The 21,136-nt window shown below is 41.0% G+C and overlaps 1 protein-coding gene and 1 pseudogene across 2 annotated transcripts in view; both read right to left on the reverse strand.

Annotated features, from left to right (window-relative positions):
* Positions 1–21,136, reverse strand: part of MTCL1 (microtubule crosslinking factor 1) — a 119,308-nt gene that overhangs the window by 13,507 nt on the left and 84,665 nt on the right. For both annotated transcript variants that reach the window (XM_012725856.1, XM_012725855.1), the window contains 3 exons: positions 11,260–11,460; positions 6,488–6,742; positions 1,010–1,306 (listed from right to left, as the gene is read on the reverse strand). In XM_012725856.1, coding sequence (XP_012581310.1) covers positions 1,010–1,306; positions 6,488–6,742; positions 11,260–11,460 — 753 coding nt within the window. The remainder of the gene's footprint in view (positions 1–1,009; positions 1,307–6,487; positions 6,743–11,259; positions 11,461–21,136) is intronic.
* On the reverse strand, positions 17,429–18,053 carry LOC105853701 (annotated as a pseudogene).

Here is a 21,136-nt window from a genome sequence, read left to right on the forward strand (position 1 = left end):
CATTAGGAAGCGCTCCAAAGTCACTGCAGCACGAGTTTGATCCCCAGCCACGGAGCTGACCCACATGGCATAGCAGACCTCTTCTGGACTGCCTGCTGCTACCTCAGCAGTGTATTTTGTCAGTCTGCCTGTTCTGCTCCCCACTCTGTCTCGAGTGAATCATCTCACCCACCACACCTCTGGCCTGTACCATGAATAAATAAATCTTTAAAAAAAAAAAGTTCTTATCACAAGAAGGAAATCTCTATGTATGGTGACATACATCAAGCAGACTTATTTTGATGAGTGTTTCAATATATAGTAGGGAATCATTGTCATAGACCTGAAACTAATATAATGCTATATGTCAGGAATATTTCAATAACAATTTCTTAAAATAAATGACAGATGCAATGATTGCTAACTGACTCACAGTTAATGATTCCCACTGTCAAGTTTTAAAATCCAGTTTTAAAAAAATCTATATTGTATCACAGAAACTTCAGAATGCAGTTCAGCCCACTTATTTGCTTATCTAGTTTAGATCAACACTTAGACTTCTAACTGTTCAACTTTTTATCCTTTGTACTGAATAAGATGTTTATGGAAGTATGTTATGCTGGCGAGGCTAGGCATTTTCTTTAAAACAGAAGTTTCTTGGTTACTCATAAGTTTTCTAGAGTCAGACCTGTACTATGATTTTAAGAAAAGTTGAAGATTGTTTCCAAAACAATCTATTTCCTGCCATGTTTCTTGTTGGCTACCCCATTTGTGAGACCCTTCCTTCTCCACAGGGTGGGTGTCCTGTACTTCCAAACCGGACATAATGTGGCCAACTGACACTGACCACAGCACAGACTATGAGTTTGGGGTAATCACCACCAAGCAAAGCTCTTGGCAAAGTGCACATTTCACGTTCCTTCAATCCAGGGGCTGCATAACCAACCCCTGGAGAGCCTGCCAGATGTGACTGTTTCCCAATAACTCTTGGTTCTGCAGCAGTTAACTGGACAGGAAAGCTCCGGCGAACCTCAGGGAGGCAGTTCCTGAATTCCATGTGGGGCTCTCTGGCAGAAGACTCCTCCAGTTCATCGTCCAGAGACAGCGCATCCAAGTAGAGGTTCTCCCGGGCCGAGCACCTGTCAGACTCCTTCAGCTTGGACAGCGGCCGGTCTTCAAACGGGGCAGAGTCTGCATCGACACAGGGCCACACCCCCACGGGGCAGGGCCCTCGGGGGCCTCCCGGGTGGGCAAAGGGGCGGATGTTGCCATCTTTTTGATCACAGAGGAAACTGACACTTCTTTGGGGACTGTTTTCTTTCTGTAACTTGAGATTTTTAAAAATGAAAATAATTAGGCCCAGTTCAGTTTTCTCACTTGCTGCTTTCTAAGACTACATTCCCCCCAAATCTGGAATTACATATGGATTATACTTTCTCTTGAAGTTCTGGCCTTCGTTTCAAAATATAGCATATTACAAATGCTTTAAAAAATTACAATTTTAGCTGGGCCGTAAAATCTGCATTAACCACACTCAAGTCAACTTCTTATGAGAATGTAGTTGTTACTATATACAACTCTGAGTAATGTGATCTGGAAAATGATACAATTTTTTTTTTAATCTAACATTGTTAAACGACCTATTTAGAAATAGCTTTTGTAACGTCAGAATTTAAGGCATGCTCAGTGGAATAGCATCAGTGATAGCCAACTTCTCAGGGTGAATTTGACTTTCCTAACTAGCCCCAAATCATTTGGAACATATTCTATATATAGCCTATGTGATCAAACTGTGCTATAATCATTTGCAGTCAATAGCAGCTCACATTTTGCTTGAAAGGATTACAACTTAGCAATTAAAAACCTGAATGACTGAGGAGAACATAAGCCAACTGTACAGTCATGCTCTTGAGCCAGGCTTGGTAAACCAGAAACAGCCAGGGAACACCTAGGGACACTTGGTGCACCGGAGACCCAGTGTTTCATGGCTTGCTGGTTTGCTGGGGGTCTCAGTTCAGTTTTCTCACTTGCGAAATGGGGCCAGCCCACCTCCCCTGTGTTGAGGTGAGGGCCTTGGAGGCCCAGCTCTGCCTATTGCCAGCACTAGAAGGAGACTGTGGATAAGTCTTTCTGGAGGGAAGCCAGTGTGTAACCTCAGGGGCAGGAGAAAATGGGGCACAGGGTGAATACTTCCACTCTGGGAGCAGCCAAAATGGTTTGCCTCCCCTGGACCCTCACGTTTTCCTCACAGCCTTCCTTTCGAAAAACATGCAGAAGAGAGCAGAAAGCATGGCTGAGTGGTGAAGAGCTTCCCACCTGCATGTCTTTATTGGGTGACACACTCACACGAACTAGCACGCTGGCTGCTCTTTTGAACAAGCTAATTACCTGCATGACTAAAGTGACATTTGGATTTGACCTGAACTCGTGGCAGAAGAAAGGTTTCAGTCTTCACATGCTGAGATGGTGCCAGGAAGTTCTAAAACTCCCTCAGAAACATTAATCTTAAAAAAAATATATTCATTACATCATCCTTCATTTCTGTACGGTTTCCCTGTGAAATCCCCACCACCAGTTCCCCTGCGCACCATCACCATAGTCCCTTGTGCTCTTCCCACCCCTGTCCTGGTCCTTCTGCCACCTCCTCCCCTACAGAGTGTCTCTGATCTATAGTTGCCTGACGACTTTGATTTTTACATTATTATAGTTACTTTCCCCCCGATTCCTTATTCGGTTCCTCTATAAGTGAGACCATTTGATATTTTTCTTTTTCTTTCTGTCTCATTTCACTGAGCATAATCCCTTCCAGCTCCATCCATGTTGCTGAGAAGGGCATGAGTTTATCCTTTATGACTGCTTAGGAATATACCACCATGGAAAGCTGTGTGGAGGTTTCTCAAACTACTAAAAATGGAGCTGCCATATGATCCAGAAACCCCTTGGAATCTACTCAAAGGACACAAAAAACATTAATTCAAAAGGAAACTTACACCCCTATGTTTACTGCAGCACAATTTACCATAGGTAAACTATGGAAGCAACCCACATGCCCAAACATAAAAGACTGGATCAAGGAGATGTGGAATCATTAGTTTTTAACAAAGCATTTTTCACAAACTATATCCTTTTGTTCTAATTTGAGCCTTCAAAAGTTGGTTATAAGTGTGGCTTATGGATCATCAAGTATAAAGCCACATAAAATAATGGGGACAAAAGACTTTTACTCATGTTTATAATTTCTCAGGTGGTAGAAACAAAATCTGAGTATTAACTTCATTTTATAGGATGGAGATTCAAACAGCCAGAGTTTAAATATTAGAGTTGAAGGCAGGATCACAGTTGTACACTTGAATTAGGGGACAAGCATGTCCCTTTTGGGAACTCTATGCCCCTGTCTTGAGGACACAATTACAGTTCTCTTAAAGATGCAAAATGCATTCTTTCAAAAAATAAAAAAAAGAAAGCTTTTCATTATATTTTTCTAATTCATGTCAGTGCAATTTAATTTCAACACATGATCATCTCCAAGTTATTTTGGGCAAGGAATTAAAATACAAGAATCACATTTGAAGCTGTAACTGTGCACCGAGGGTGTGAGTGAAGAGGGGAGGAGAATGACTACACAGGAGAGCTAAGAACAAGCAGGCTTGTGCTCAGTAAAGTGGGATTTCAAAAATAAACCCAGAAGCCAGGAGCAATGTGCTCCAAAGCTGGTAAGTGTCAGGTTTCCTAAAAATGAACTGGAATAGTTTTAGCAGAAGGTATCTGCTGTTGAGATGCCTCTGGGGTGTTGTAATAGAATAATGGGTCCTTAAAAGGATAGGGTTTCCTAGGAGAGTAGCTTCAAACCAGGAGTCAGCTCTTACTATACTCAGAGATCTATTGCAAATAGAAAATTGAAAAAGTCTGCATTTCCAATAATACGGAAAAAAGCCCACGTTGTGAACAGGACTTAAATGAATGATCTTTCATGTTGTAAAGGTGACTGATGAAGGAACTTATTAGAAGACGGAAATGACATGAGGTCCCTTTGGGTCTCTGGTATAAGGGCAAGTCCTGTATCATCTGCGTGTTAACTGGGAACTTAGTGATCTGGGGAGAAATGTAGTGGGACTCCATGGAAGTTAGCTACCGCCCATTCAACTATAAATTGACACAAGAGATGCTGGTAAGACAGATGATATTTGTTGTGTGGCCTTAACTACATTCCCATAGTCATTCATCATGTAAAAGTCCCCATGTGGGACAGAAATTGTGTAGGAACTTAATGAAAGCCGACAAGTATGTACCATGTGTTCTGAAAGTGGAAAATGGATTTAGTGTTACTTCTGTCACCGACTGTACTGGGTTACCCTAGCAAGGCTAGATGGCTTCCCAAGCAGTCATATATTCTAGCATTTGCTGGTAAGGACCTTCACCTATGTTTCTTCTTATCTATGGAATGCATAAAAGTTAAACGACTGAGCAAACCAAGAGCTGATAAGCAAACACAGTTTATATATACATGGCAGTTGGTTACTTTTTTTTTTTTTTATAGAAATACCTATAACTACCTGGTTTTCAGGAGTACTAAACTTTTTAAAGATTTATAAGATCTGGGCACTGAGATTTATTAAATCTTCTCTTAGAATGTCAATAAATATTTTTGAGAAAAGGCTAGATTTAGTTTTGAAAGTCACAGCTGCCTACCTGAAGCAATATTCATGGCAACAAATCCTCTTTTAAACTCAGCAGTGAAAGCATTGTGCAAATTCTGTGGGATCCACAACCCAGATTTGGGGAAGACAGGACTTCCCCAAACCCATGTGTTACGAATCCAGGATGCTTAAAAATGTCGACCTTGGGGATTGAGCTTGTCAAGCTGTCAGCTCTATTGCTATATTGGCAATTTAGAGATGCGTTCAGCTCCTGCCTACACTTATCTTTCTAAAATACAGTTTTACAAGGAGGTGCGTACTTATACCTAAGACACCAACTCTGTAGGCTGGATGTCATAGGATAGCTTACTAATTTTAAGAGAAACTCCTCATTTCCAAAGTAAAATAAAATCCTAAGAGACTTGCCTTATTGAGATCACGGAGTGACTTTCAAATGGAAGCTACGACATCAACACCCTGTGGCGGACACGCAAAGGGGCAGTTGCAGGCCTGAGTCGGGGTGGTGATGGCCTTGCTGGAGGGACAAAGCAAATGATCCTGGAGGGAAGCCCAGGAAGGAACCTCCCTGGCAACAAGTTGCCTAGAGTGGTCAGCCAAAGGTGGGTATGATTGCTCTGTGAACATTTCATAAGAATGCATGCTATTTTTACCCCCCTAAAATTTCCACCTAACCACTGGTCCATTCAAGAGAACACAGGCCCACGGGGGATTTAGTACAGAAGGTTCTTATCAAACACCGCATTTTGAGGCCAAACAGGAAATGGCTAACTTTCCTCTGATAGAATTTGGGGAGTGTTGAAATGAACCATATCAAATATCAATACAATGACTCAGTTGCATGAGTAATCGAACCTAAAAAGGACTTCAGCTCATTTCTATTATCTGGGGTGCACTTTCTGCTTCTCAATTTTCTAAACCAAAGGCTCTGGTCTTTGATAATCACTTGGCTTATTCCCTCTCCCTTGATGCCCAGCAACATGCTGAAACTAACCGCTGCACCTGCATAATACCGGCAGCTTCTCTGGAGCCTTTTCAAAAGGCTCCCATGTAAATGCAGGCAGTGTGGTATTTGTAATAATGAGGTTATTTTTCCTGAATTCAGTTCCTTACTGATTAACACATTTCCTCGAGGCCTTGTGAATTTATAAATGCGAGAGATTGAAATAAATAGATGGTACAATATGTAAAATGCAGCCAAGAGATAATTCTACAACTTCATTATTTTAATGTGAAAATCTAGTTTGTGCACCACTCAGGCATGGCTACAACTATGCAAACTGCCTGGAGCAGAAGCACTCCTGACCCACTTGAACACATGAATTTTTGAATCATCTGACAAATCATTAGCTAAGATGATGTTCTCCCAGCTACCTTCCCTGACTATGACCTTATCTGGTCACAGCTCAGCAATACCCACAGCAGGTGCTAATAGCCTGACTTCTGACTTAATTTAGCAATTTCCTTACTAATGGGCAGCAATACCACTCAAGCTAGAGCAGTCACTGTGACCAGATCTTTAGTGGCAAACTTGGAAATTACTTTGGCAGAAATTACTTTACCAGACCTGAAATAACCTCATCTTTCAAGTTCAGTCTTTCATTTTCTCTTAAAAGTTACCCATCACCCCTGCCCATACACACAGCACACACACATGAAAGTTACCTACAGACTTTGCAATGAGAAGACCTATGTCACGGTGTCTAGTAATAGAAATTCTAAAATTTCTTTCTTTTCTCTGAAGCCCATGAAACACTCTGATGCAGCAAGAACCTCTGATCAGACGGATTTTCCTGTCAGTTTAGTCATCTCCACTCTTCACTGTTCTCAGGTGCCTAGCAACCGGTCCTTACCTGCTCTATTTTCCACAAGAGTTCTTTCTTCTGCCGTTCCCACTCCTGCCGGTCCCTGTCCAGACGGTCAAGGAGTTCCACTTTCTCCCGGTTCCAGTTCTTCTCGCTGTGGTGCATCTGCCAGCGCAAGTCCATGACCAGGCCGTGGCTGTCAGCAAGGAGCTTCTGGTGGGTTTCTCTCTCCTTCTTAAATGCCCCTTTGCTATCCACAGAGCAGCCTTGCTCCCCCAAGTTCTTCTCAGCCTTCTCTTCTAACTGTCAAGGGAGAAAAGATTTAGGAACTGGTTCCTGACAAGTCTTGCATTAACAGGTAAAAATTATCACATTTACCTGTTATCCCTGGAAACATGTTTATTTGCTTTGTTTTAAAGATTTGTTTATGTATGCATACAGTACTGGGGTATAGGCCAGAAGTGCTGGGGCAGTGAGAGGATTCACCAGAGGTAGAGTGGGGAGCAGAACAGGCAGATTGAGGCAGAGTGGGGAGCAGAACAGGCAGCGGGCGAGCCAGGAGAGGTCTGCTGCGTCATGTGGGTCAGCTCCGGGGCAGAGGATTGAACTAGCACGAAAGCGGCTGTGGCCGTGGCTAGCTTTGCAGTGCTGTGCTTTAACCAGTTGTGCCACCAGGGAGGGCCCTGGAAACATGTTTAAATGAAGATTTGAATGGAATTTTCATGGAAGAACAACTTTCGCTTTTATTAAAGTCCTAGTTATGGATGTTTGACAGTCACACAGATTATTATTCAGTGAGTGCACTTAGCAGGAGTTGGGTAGCCTGCTTCTCAGCTCCACTGTCCTAGCCTGAAACACACACTACTTATGTGACCTCCTTCAGAGCTTCTGTAGGACAGGTGCAGGTCTTAGTCACAAATAAATTCTAGTGAAAGGGCAGTGAAAGAACTTAGCAATCCACAATAAATATTTATAAAACACCCTGAAGGTTAAATATCAAAACAAACAAGCGAAGGTCAAATGTCAAAGCAAATAAAATATCAAAACAAACATTCTCGTAGGCTTAGCAAATTTAAACTGCTAAAAACCAAAAAGAAAATCAGAAGAGCAGACAGAGAAAAAATGTAAGAGCAGAGTTAACAATGACAACAGACTTCTCACAACTATTTGAGTGGAAGGACACTGGAAGGTGATGAAGGGCTGAAAGGGGATACATTAAGAGTGGCAGAGTTCTACACTCAGTAACAATATGTTTCAAAAATAAAGGAAAAAGACTTTTTAAACAATGAAAATGAAATCACTGCTGTGCTTCAAGAAATGACAGAGGAAGATCTCAGGTAGAAGGCCTGTGATACCAGCATGCTTCTGTTTACAAAAAGAAACAAATCAAAATAAAGAACACTGGAAATGGTGTCACTTCCCCTACCTTAACTGCTTTAAAAATATCACTGAGTGGTGAGAATGGCACATCTTCAAACAACTAGCAACAACAAATGTTGGCGAGGATGTGGAGAAAAAGGAACTCTCCTGCACTGCTGGTGGGAATGCAAACTACTACAACCACTATGGAAAACTGTTTGGAGATTCCTCAAACTGCTAAACATGGAGCTTCCCTATGACCCAGCAATCCCACTCCTAGGTATCTACCCAAAAGACACAAAAACACTGATTGAAAAAGATACTTTTACTCCCATGTTTATTGCTGCTTTATTTACAATTGGAAAAACATGGAAGCAGCCCAAATGCCTAAAAGTAGATGACTGGATTAGAAAGATGTGGTACATATATACAATGGAATATTACTCAGCAACCAAAAAAGAGAAACACATGTCTTTTGCAGCAACTTGGATGGAGCTAGAAAAGATCATGCTTAGTGAGATAAGCCAGAAAGAGAAAGAAAAATACCGGATGGTTTCTCTCATAGCAGGAGTATAATGGACCAGGCGAGAAAATAACAAAAATAATGAACAACCATATACCAGAGACATTCTGCGGGGGTGGAGTGGGGAATGGGATAAAAAATGGGGGGGGGAAGGGAGGGAAATGCACGGGACTATGGTGGTGGCACAGGGGTGATTTGGTGATGGGAAACCCGCGGGGATTACAATCGAGATGGAAAAAAAAATGTGCAGAATGATGTAAAAATAAACTTTGTAATAAAAAAAAAAATCACTGAGTGTCTAAAGCAAAAATAGTTGCAGTGTTTTATGCATAAAGAAGAAAACTGCTCAACAGCAATAATACAGAGAATGGGAGGAAGGAATTGGGGAACTACTGTCATTGCCGAGCATGATAAAGTTTAGTCAAAGGCCAGTGAACATAAAGCTCTACCTTGCCTTGTTCTGGTACAGCAGGTCACTGAGTTCTAATCATGGACACACGCTAATCTATTCAACTGCAATGGTTTCTAATCTAGTCTCTACCTTGAAATCAGAATGAACATTCTAAAATGCAAATCAGAATGTTTTACTTTCTTGATAGATCCAGATGAAGATTTCAAGTCTTTGAGCATTCTTTCCCTCATAGCTGACTAGGTGGAGTGCCTCAGACTGCCACGCTCCTTCCTTTATAATGTTCCCCGTTTTTGGAAATGTCCTCTCCTTCCCCATGTACCCACCCCAAATCACCCTCTAAAATTCACTCTAAGCAGGAATTTCAAAAATAACCTTTCTGAATCCTCCAGTTGCAGAACAAGCTTTCTATGGCCCCATTTCCTGATCAGGCAGGCACTCCTCACACTAGTGTAAATTACAACTGATCCTTGAACAATGGGGCAGAGGGAACAGTTAAAATCCCTGTATGAATTTTGACATCCCCAAACTTAGCTACTGTTATTCTGCTGTTGACTGAAAGTCTTATTGATGAAAGTTAATTAACACATATTTTGTATGTTTTTGCTTATGGTACAGTCTTACACTAATGTAAGCTAAAAAAAAAAAAGTAAAAGAAAAAGGTATTAAAAAATAGTGAGAAAATGCACTTAAGTCCTGTATTTATCAATCCCTTAGTTTATGTAGTCTGTTTACAAGAGATCCGTGTGCAAGTGGCCCCAGGCAGTCTGAACCTGTGTTGTGCTAGGGTCAGCTGCATCGCAAGATTCTGGGCCTCCTACCACACTGGAATCCCCTTTCGGAAAGGTCTTAGGTAAAAACAAAAGATATCTTAAGTGTTGTTGGAACAGGACTGACTTGGGAGTCAACTGAAAGAACACAGATTTGGGAATTGACATGGGCTCTCCTAAAAACATTTAACATTTTCTGGAATTTAACTGTTTTGCACTTAAATAGAAGAGTTAAGTAAAGATGAGACTATTCTAAATGAACTAGCATGAGCCCATATTCATTGCTTTCTGGGCTGCAAATGTGTAACAAACTTTGGACAAAGGATTTGGGAAGATTAATTTTTACCTATTATTACCTAGCTTTATTTCTAGTGCCTAGTGATTCCCTGACACTGTTTTTTTTTTTTTTTTTTTTGGTTGCAAATGTGTGGGTGGATACCAGATTTCTCTAAAACAAAGATGAAATGTTTTGAAATTGGATTGCATCAAAGATGCCTCCTTTCTTTAGCTACACTTAGAGTCTGAAAATATTTAGCTTTTCTCCCCATAAACACATTTTTAAATAGGTTTAGAGGCAGCTCATCAGAAAGTGGTCTTACTCATCCCTCCTCCACTGACTCTTCAGGCTGCTTACTGCACCCAGATAGACAGAACAATCTCCTATGAGGCGGAGGGCGGGTTGCATAACTGGGTCAGTGCCTCCCGTCCTGATGGGCCTGGTTGGGGCTTGGTTTGCTATGCCTTGTCATATCTCTGCTCTATCAGGGCTGTGGGCCTGGCACCACCGCTCACTGGGCCAGCTGGCAAAGCAAGTGAACTTGTGGGAAATGAGAGAACAGAGGAGCTGTTTTCCTTTGACGTGACAGATCCTTTCATCTTTTATCAAGGCCATTTGGAATATAACTCTTTCCTGGGCATATTTTTTCTTGGTTGGTTGGTAACCCAACCAACTCATATAAAATTGTAATTATTTTATGGTTTGCCTGGAGAGAGGGCCTAGGAAATAGATTGGCAAACATGCCTAGGTCTTTCCTCCTTCATTATCATCAAGGGGCCAAAGAAATCTGGAGAAAGGTTCTGAGCAAGCAGACAGTGCAGTCCCCACTTTTAAGACTGTCCAGGGAGATAACACTGGGAAAAAAAAAAAAAAAACACTTCTTTAAATTTGATTGTCAACCACGGCTGTGATCTAAGACATCCAAAGACACTGCTCTACTGGCAGGGGCGAGGCAGGAAACCCGCTCTGCTCTCCACTCAGCACGGAAGGCTCTGTGATCTCCTGGGCCTCATTTCCTTCCGTGTAAATAAGGATGATGAGAATGATTAGACTGTGAGGGCATGTGAGGTCTACAGCTCTTTCTGCTATTTTGAGAATGCCAAGAAAGCATGTAGTTACCTTCTTCAGTGAAAACTAAAGCATAATCTGCATTTTTCCTTGCTCCTGTCTGAATTATGTCCACTCATTCTGACCATCCTCCATGCTGGACAACTTGATAGGGCTATAAACAGCCTAGGTCCATGCAGAGTGGGAGGAGGCATACAACCTAAAATTGGGAGAGGACTTGGGAGAGGACGATGAGGGCGCAGCAGGGCCAGGGCCGGGAAAGACCAAGAACTTGAGAGAGAAGCAGGCAACCGCTATGGCATTCTCCTCAGATGCCTTTCGCTTGGAGGAGGGCCACAGTGGCTGAGTCACTAGGTCACCCCCTCCTTGTCCCTGACAACACAGACGGCAGTGAAGGGCCTAGCAGGGGCGTACCTGCTCCAGGCGGCACCTGAGTGCGGCCCACTCCATGTCCCAGGCAGCCTTGTCGCTGGCGTACTGCTCCTGCAGCCGCAGCCTGGCACGCTCGTCCTCCCGCAGCTCGGCACGCAGGTCCTCCAGCAAGGTCTTGAGGGCACCGAACAGCTGCTGGTTTTCCACCACCTGTGGGGACATGGGACTCGGCAATGGCACCTCCTGTAAGGATCAGAAGAAGATAGGAGCCTGGCAATCAAGGGATGGGGGCTGTTTTCAGTGTGCCACAGGGGATGGGTGCCAAGCAGCTGGGAAGGGTATGTGGGTGACACCCAAGGAGGTCCCTGTGCAAGTCACTGAGCTGTGGGTCTGTTGAGGCTGCTAAGGTTTGTCCAGAGGACTAGGAGGGAGGCTGGAACTCAGGATGGCACTGCAGACCATCCTGGGTCACAATGCACTCCCAGCCTAAGGAGCAGAAGGGAGGAGACTGCAGGCAACCACTGGGAACTCTGGAAGCTAAGGCTGCCAGAGGCTTGTGTGAGCTCGGAGATTGCCACTCTGGACGGGGGAATGACACATACACTTTGCCTGGCATGCTGGCATTTGAGTGTCAGTACTGAACCAGATGAAATGCAAAAAATGTTGTGATTCTTGAAAACGCTGGATGATTAGATACTATCTTGTAGTCACTAAGAGCTCATATATATGAAAAACATGGGCATGTTGGGGAAGGGCAAAGGCACTCTCAGATTTAATAATTAAAGCCAAAGATAAAAAAAATCTAATCATGAAAGTTTACTCATGGTCCCCTAAGACTGAATTAGTGTCCCAAGCCCCATTGTTAGTGCTGGGAGGAAGAAAGCCTGATGTATAGCGTCAGTGTTTTGCATAGTACTTGGCTCATGTAAAGGATGCAAACAGGCCTGATAAATGAAAATAGATTTTTATTAGTATCTGCTGACACCTAACTATAGTTTCTAAAATCTGTCCAGTCCGTGCATTTCAAAATCACAATTGCTATCTTCATTGCACATGGGTATTATATCAGAGAGGTATGTCTAAATGAATGTACACAGGGAATCAATTATGGTACCTGGGTAATAAAAGCCAATAAGCCCATCTCTCCCAATTTGAGAGAAAGGAGGGATTAAAAATTGGTCTTGCTGGATGCAGATCTTTGCATGTCCATCAGCCCTTTTCTCTTTCATATAAACTCAGTACTGCTTCTAAAGCCATCTAGTTAGTCCACCAAACACACATGTGCACACACAAAAACAGTTAATCACATATGGGAAGAATTTTGCATACTTAGTTTAAAATAAAGTTAAATTAGAAAAGAGAAATATCTTAAATGAGCATACTACTGAAAAACTCCAGAATCTATCTGAAGTTATATTACTCACAATAGACTTTTGGTACAGTAGAAAGACCTTCAGTGGAACTTGTTGCTCCTTGATTTTTCTCCTCTTAAATACCAATTTCACTTTAATAACTCTGAGATGAAAACCACTAAGAGCATGACTTCTCCCTGACTTAAGACAATTCAATTTTGATTTTTAACTCAAAAGCAAAAGCAATATGCATTTAGTGAAAACCGTATTTCAAGGTCTGATTTTTGATCTTTCTCCATGTTGGTGACTGTACATTTTGTGAGATGGTCAGCACTTTGTGTGAGTTGATTTTGCCCAGCTGTAGGCTAACAAAAAGTAGCCTGAGCATATTTAAGGTAAGAAAGGCTAAATTATGATGATTGATAAGTTATGTGTATGCAAACATTTTTACTTACTATATAATCAACTGTGATAGATTTATTGGGACATAACTTATCAAAAAATGAGGAAGATCTGCACAATTCAGTTAACAATTGTAAAATCCAATAGAGAAACTTCAAGAAGTTCCACAGTTCTTTTCTAACTACCTGAATGTAAATCTGAAAGTAAATTACTAATGTACTCAGAGATGTTCATGAAATGTGTGAAATTGTAGTAAATGAATGTTTTGTAAAACTATCCCAAAAGTATTTAAAAATTACATACATGCGAATGAGTGAGAGGAGGTGCTTCAACAATTTTTTTCAGAAACACTTATCTTCTTAAATGTAGAATTTTACATATTTGGTTTTTTATCTTTGTATTTTAAATCTAAAAAAAATTTACAAAAAGCTACCAAAAATAACAAATGAATACAATAAATGGCGGGATACAAAATCAATACTCAAAAATCAGTGGTATTTCTATCTGCAAATAATGTATCAAAAAAAAAGGAAATAAAGAATACAATCCAATTTACAACCACACCAAAAAGAATGAAATACCTGGAGTAACAAAGGAGGGACAGGACCTATAAACTGAAAATCATAAAATCTTGTTAAAGAGGAAAAAAGAACACACAAAGAAATGGAAAGATAACCATGCTTATGGATTGAAAGAATTGAAATCATTAAAATGGCCACATTGCATAAAGCGACTTACAAACTTAGTGCAATAATTATCAAAATACCAATGACTTTGTTCAAATAAATAGAACAAGTAATCACAAAGTTTATATGGAACCACAAAAGTCCTTTAGTCTGCTTTAGATTTTTTTTAGATAGCTAAAGAAATCCTGAGAGGAAAAAAAGAAAAATGGATTTATCACACTTCAAACTATATTGCACAGCAACAATAATTAAAACAGTATGGTATTGGAAAAACAGAAACTCAAAAACCAATGGAAAAGAATTGAAAGCCTAGATACAAGCCCACACAAATATGGACAGTTAATCTTTGACAAAAGTGGTATGGCCATGCAATGGAGAGAAGATAGCCTCTTTAATAATGATATTGGGAAGCCTCTTTAATAATAATATTAGGAAACATAGATAGTCACCTATAAAAACTGAAACAAGACCCATATTTAACTTCATACACAAATATTAATTCAAAATTGATAAAAGATATTGTATAAAAACTGAAATGACAAAGTATATTTGAAAGAAAAATATAGGGCACTCTATAAGATATCAACACCAACAGCAAGGGGAAAAAAGGAAAAATAAACTACAAAGCTTTTGTAACTCAAAAGAAACCATCACTAAAGCAAAAAGGCAGCCAATGGAAGGGGAAAAAGTACTTCATATCATACGATAAGACAAGCAGATAATTTCTAAGATTTAGAAAATTTGTATATAATCTAACAACAATAAAAAAATCAAACAAGCCAGTCAAAAAAAAATGAGAAAAGGAATTAAATAGACAAAGGGCCTACAGACATATGAAAAATTGTTCAGCATCACTGAATGGAATCAACAAATGTGGATGAGGCTATGACGGTAAAAGAATTTCATTCATTGCTGGGAATGCAAGTTGGTATAACCCCTATGGAAAATAGTATTAAGAATTTTTTAAAGAAAATAAAAACGCAAATTCCATATGCTCTGGCAATACCTCTATTAGGTATTTACCCAAAATAATATTATAACTCTAATATTAAAAGATTTATCTATACTTATATACATAGCAGCACTGTACACAATTACTCAGTCATGGAAACAACCTAAGTGCCCTTTAACAGAAGAATGGATAAAGACAGTGTAAACTTTAGACTCAGTGAACTACCAGACAGTTGTGATAAAAGGTGAAATTTGGGACAAAATTTGGGACAAAAAACCTCCATGTTGTTATGTTAAATTAAATAAATCAAGAAGTGAAAGATATCAGATGTTTTCACTCCTTTGTGGAATACAAATAACCACATACACAGACAAATAGAGTAGGAATAAATCTTGAACTCAGTGAAAGAATATGATGGCTGTCAGAGGGAATGGGGGAGGGCTAAAGGAGAGAGGTAGATGAGATGTTAACATGGATGATTTTTGTACATAGGATTCGCATAATATCCCACTACAGCAACTTAATATTAATCATGAAATGAGCTAAAAAGAATTAAATTAAAACACACACACACACACACACACTTTTTGGAGTCAATGTGCTCCAAGCACAAAATAACAACAATTTTGATCCAGCTTTGGGGATTCATGTAATTTTCCCTGAACAAAAGCAGAAAACCATATAATAAATTCTTATATGTAACCAGTTGCTCCTTATTGCATGTGATCTTCTTGGAGGGGTCCTTAGCCTTATGTCAAACAGTTCTGTTAACATTAGGAGAGGATCTTTATGGTTCTCAAAAGCAGGATTGCTGATTGAAAATTTGGTTCCTCTGAAGTATTTTTCATCATTAATTGATAGCAGATTAAATCAAATTAAGCCTTACTGGTTTATGTACATAGGATTCGCATAATATCCCACTACAGCAACTTAGTATTAATCATGAAATGAGCTCAAGAGTTGTTTTGGGATGAAAATGGCCAAAGGGAACTTTATTAGTGCATGATGAATTTCACATACAAAAAACCCCAGTGATGATAACTCACACTAATCATTCACCAACATGACCTTGTTTGCAGTTCATGTCAGTCCTGGGTGAGTTTTCATGTTCCCCGAGAATAAGGCTGTGGAGCTGCTGTGGTCTTGCTACTGGTGCGGGCCAGAACAGCAATCCCATTCCTTTGCCATGGCCTGGGAAGCCCAGCCAAGAGGCTGGGCACTGATCTACTCTGATTCTGTTTTCTTTTTTTTACACTTTGCTTAGAGAACTCAAGGGACTTCAGTTTTCTATTTCTCTACAGAAATCTAGAGAAATATTTTTAGGCAAGAATAATACTATAAAATCATTTCTTCTATAGGGAAAAAAATGCCAAATGATCCTGATGTGCAAGGACCTTAGACTTCTGCAAAGGTTGTTCTGTGCAGTGACACGATGCCCTTAAATTTGTGGATAGTCATTCAGCATGCCTTATTCTGCATCAAAGGAATGCAAGTTCTTTGTTATTAAGCCGAGATTTTCCTGGTTATTTTATTTAAAGATGCTGTATGTTTTCGCTGTTACTGTTTTTCTTTAGAAGAATTTTGGTATTTTGAACCAGCCAGAAAGAAAAATACTGCATGGTGTCACTCACAGCAGGAGCATAAAGGACCGGGGGTTGGGGGGAGGAGATAATAATGAACAACTATATACAAGAGACATTTTACGGGGGTGGAGTGGGGAATGGGATCAAAAATGGGGGGTAGTACATGGGACTATGGTGATGGCACACGGGTGAACTGGTGATGGGAAGTCCATGGGGGTTATAACTGAGATGGAAAAACGAACAAAATATGTAAAAATAAACTATTATAATACATTAAAAATGGGAACTTTGATATTTTAAAAATTCTTTTGTATTATTGTATTTCACTAATGTTGGAGCCTATTTTTAATGAACTGTAACTAAGACAAATTACTTGGTTTCTGTTCTTTTATGGTTTGTTTGTGAAATGGATTGGGAAATTGAAAAATATATTTTTAATTTAATTTTGTGTAGAAGACCTTTTGGGGGGGGGCAGTGGGTAGGCCAGAGATGTAAGGGGATAGAGGATTCACCAGAGACAGAGTGGGGAGGAAAATAGGTGGACTGATTGAAATATACTGTTGAGGGATGCAGGGGGGTGAGATAGGAGAGATCTGCTCTGCCATATGTGAGTTAGCTGCCTGGCTGGGGATCAAACTCAGGCAGTTGGGGTGAAAGCTCTGAGACTTAACTCCTAGGCCACCAGGGAGGCCATGGATTGGGACTTTTCATGACCAAAAACAAACAAGAATGATCAAAATAATATTAGAGTATAAGCATTTTTAAAATTTTGCATCAGGACACTTGGGAGGTAAAATTTTGTTGAAACTAATCTCCGTGAAACTAATTCCATCTCCTATGTTAAGGAAATTAACACTGAGTCACTGAAAGAATGCTTACAAGTTATTTTCTCTCTTTTTCTCCCTGTTGTGGCCTTTGCTGAGATGTTTGGGGTAAAAAGATAGCTCAAATGAAGTCAAGAACTGAGGACAATTTGGAGGTCTTTATTGAGTGTCTTGGGTACTGAGCTTTCTGAAACTTCTGTGCCAAAGGCTCATCTATGCAACCTTTAATCACAGTTTGCTAAGTGTAGGTTAATTTCAACTAGAAACCTTTCAGTCTCTTCAGAAATCAGCAATTGATTGTTAACTATACCAAAAAAAGACACCACACGGTTTAAAAACAAATCATACGCAGAGCCTTACGTATCATTCTTTCTTCAAAAGGTGTGAGTTGTGTACAGGGTGGGTAAATGCTTTATAGACAAGAGAAGAGTGATCTAGAACCAACTTCTTCATTATCAGCTTCTTCATCCAGGCTCTCCTCCCCTCTTTCTCTCTCTTCCATGCTGTTTTTCCACTATGATGACCTCCCCCGGTGGCTGCATCAGGCTTTCCTTTTGCTCCATAGGCAACAACATCCTTTGTATTTTTCCTTCTTCTCATGAGGCTGCTTTGTCGCCTGAGCAATGTGATTCCACATCTCTCTCTCTGTTTCTTTGCATCATCATCAATGGAGGGACCCAGATGTCCTCCTTTAATCTGGAAGTGATACTCAGAGCAAACCAAGAAAGAGGCTGAAGGAATTGTCTTGGGTGCTCAGGGATCCTTGAATTTCTTTGTTGCTTCCCCTTTAGGTGTGACTTAAGATTTCATTTCTTTTTATAATGGGCCTTGTTTGCCTTTGCCATTTCTTCAGACTTCCTTTTCTCTTTAGCAGACATGGTCTTCCACCTCTATGAGCACTTCTTAGAAGTTCTGAGAAGCTGACGGAAGCAGCTGCGTGTTTCTTCTTGTGTTCCTTCCCAGCCATCTTGCACCAAAAATGCACATGATGCCATTTTGCCTCTCAGCTCGTTAGGCTTTCCTCTGCCTGTGTTTAATTACATTTCCTCAGCGAGACCCAGAGCCATGAGGCTGCCCACTTCTCTCTTGCCCTGAACCTTCTCCATGGAGCTCAAACTACTGCAGTGGCTGGAGAGGGGAGCCAGGCGTAGCCCCTCACACTCTCCACTCTGCAACACTGAGGTGCTAGTTGTTTTCACAGTGACAGAACCAACCAAACAGAAAAATACAGCAAAAGTAAAATGTTTATAATCATAAGCTCTGGCCTGTTTCCTTTCACATAGAATAGCATGTCTCATAGGTTCGATGAAAAATCACAGTGTCTAAGGAATAAACTGTGGCAGAACATATTAAAACTGGCCAAGCCAAAGAGGGGAGCTTTCTTATCTACAGGAAAAAAAAAAAAAAGAGTCACGGTGACTTTGATTTTGATATGCAGGCCTCACTTTGCAGAAGTACTCTTTGTTGAAATTTCTGCATTTTGGACAATTCAGAAAGGTGACCCGACAGAAAGCGAGGCAGTAGTGTATCCAGGTGAGTCCCAGTTCAGGGCGCCAGTGCACTCTGTGTACAGCAAAAGGTTTGCTTTTACATAGAGGAGCCCTTCAGGCCCGAAGCTTCAGGTAAGTCCTGGAGGGGTGATGAAAGCCCAGGGGAGCAGCTTCTACTCAGTCCTAAGACTGGACCCTGGGTCAGCCTCTGCAGCGAGCAGCTGAAGTGGAGGCTAATATGAAACATAATTTCATTAGATCTTGTTCTGAATTTTAGATTTAGTTCTTCATATTTACACTTAGATGAGTATTACATTACACCCCTGAATAAAAGCATAACTTCTCTTTTGATACACCAACCCAATTCTGAGAAGACTAGCTGTTGGGACCACAAGACTAGCTATTGGGCTGTGATTCTAGAGCTGTCAATCACCTGTATGGAAAAACTTGGTTTCAGGAATGATTAATATGTGTAGATGTCTACATAGCCTTAGGAGCACTCGCCTTGGGAGCTCCAGGCCAAAGCACAACTTGGAACTCTAGGAGGACGACCCAACGTGCTCTCACCTATTTCCACTCTCTGCTCTTGCAGAAGGCGGAGTAGACAAAGTGCTTACTGTTGTGAGAACAAGCAGGTCACTGCCACTAGATCATGAAACTAAAGATCTGTCCACAGCTAGCATTCGCAGAGCCAATGATGATTTTTCATGAGATTTTTCCAAGGTTGACTTGGTACATGTAACTGTTTTTTACCGCTCAGATATGATAATTGTTGCCATTGACTGGCTTCTGCTGTGAGAAAGTTCATCCGATGCCTTGGAAAAGTTGCTACTCTCACATTAATCCTTGAGAAAGCAGCTTGGCCATATTTCTCATACTGCTTATCACCTTGGGAGGTCATCAGTGTTTCTGAACAGGGTCTGCCTCTCTGGATGCGAGTCCTGGGTCTTGCATCCAGGCTGTCTGACTACGCCCATGCCAGGGGAGGGCTGTCACCCGAGTGAGACAGTCCCTCCCAGGGGAGCAGCTGTCATTACAGTAGAGCTCATTAATCTCCTGCCCTCAGACAGTCGGCAAGTGTGTTCAGCCACTGGGGCCAGCAGGTCTGTTAGAGATAGACCTGTTCCGCCTGTCTGGATCCCACCTTTACAGCCCACACATGTCTCTCTACTGCACTCCATGCAGAGGGGAGCCTCCTGGCCCATCCCCATTTTTAAGGGGGTTCGCTAAATAATTAGCATTGGAAAGAGGAGGAAGCAAAGAATACACTGTATGTGAGGTTTCAGCTGAGTGACTCCATATCACTTTCCACCCCAAGGGTAAAATTTTCCATGACTGCTGTTTAGAAAAACAGATGTGTAACATTTCTTCCCCTTTTCCAAGGCATTTAGAGGATGTGTGGGAAACACCTATCACAGGATCAGAGATACATCTGATTTATGGTGAGGGGCCAACTGAACCGCTGAAGTTCATCACTGATACTTTAAGGACTGACAGACAACTAACATCTCTCTGAAAAGTACTAATACAGGCAGTTTTAAAAGGATTATTTACAAAGTAGCATTTCCTTCTCTAACTGGATCATTTCATTCTCTAGCTGGAAAACTCCCTCCTTGATCCACAACCAAGAATACTGGCGTAATGAGGGACTTCCTAAAATTTGAAATGAGTAGTTCCTGTGAAAGTATAACCTTTTTCTTGAGTCAAATTATTCAGGGAAAATGAAGGGAGGATGGTTGTATGTAGAAAATAGCTCTTTGGGTGTAAATATATGATTTGTATATGGACAGAAAGTACTTGGGGGAACCAAGCATTCCCCTGAGACCAGTGCTCACACATCACCATTTTTCTTCATCTGGATCTAAGCCAGAGTTCTGACACCAGCCTCTCCCACTTAACCTTCCAAGTCTCCGGGCTGAGGGAGGAGCTGCAGCTGTGGAGTCCAGCACAGAGGAAGCACCCAAAAATGCTTGTGGTTGAGTGGCTGCAGCCCCACCCAGGTGACGGCTGTGCTCGGCTCCGCCAGCCCAGAGCCAGGGGCCTGGGCTTGGGGCTCAGAGCCACAGAGGTGCAATCCAGGATCAGAGGGACTCAGATCAGGGTGTCTCCCAGGGTCTTGACACTGCCAGCCTGCATCACCACCACTTTTATAAGAGCACAAAAAATCTGGGTGGCACCAACAGTATCTGCTTAATAATGAGTAAATATGGCACTTGACAACACTAGTAATTACTTAATAGTATATGCTGATATCAACCACTTTTTTTTTTTTAAGATGGTTTAACTTTGTTTAAGTGTCATCAAATATTTTTATTGGGGGTAACATTTCAAGTGACCTAAAATAAATCTGAAATACTTTGTACTATATGCTTGAGGATTAAAGGCAAAACAAACAACAAAAAAACACTTGTTCTTTCCTCCTTACACATTATGTTGCCAAATTAGTGACTTGTTGACACTGATTCAGCTAAACATAAACAAATATGTCCTGTAACATCTTTTTTCAAGTTAAGAAGGCTGCTAAGATATTCTTTCTTCCTTGGAGGAATGGTCAGCAGATCATTCTACAGCTTTTATTCTTCTACTTCTAAATATACTCACTGGCCTTGAGGAGACACAACTGATCTGAT

This window comes from Condylura cristata, unplaced genomic scaffold, assembly GCF_000260355.1.
Source record: "Condylura cristata isolate star-nosed mole 26May11 unplaced genomic scaffold, ConCri1.0 scaffold00016, whole genome shotgun sequence".
Classification (NCBI taxonomy): Eukaryota; Metazoa; Chordata; class Mammalia; order Eulipotyphla; family Talpidae; genus Condylura; species Condylura cristata.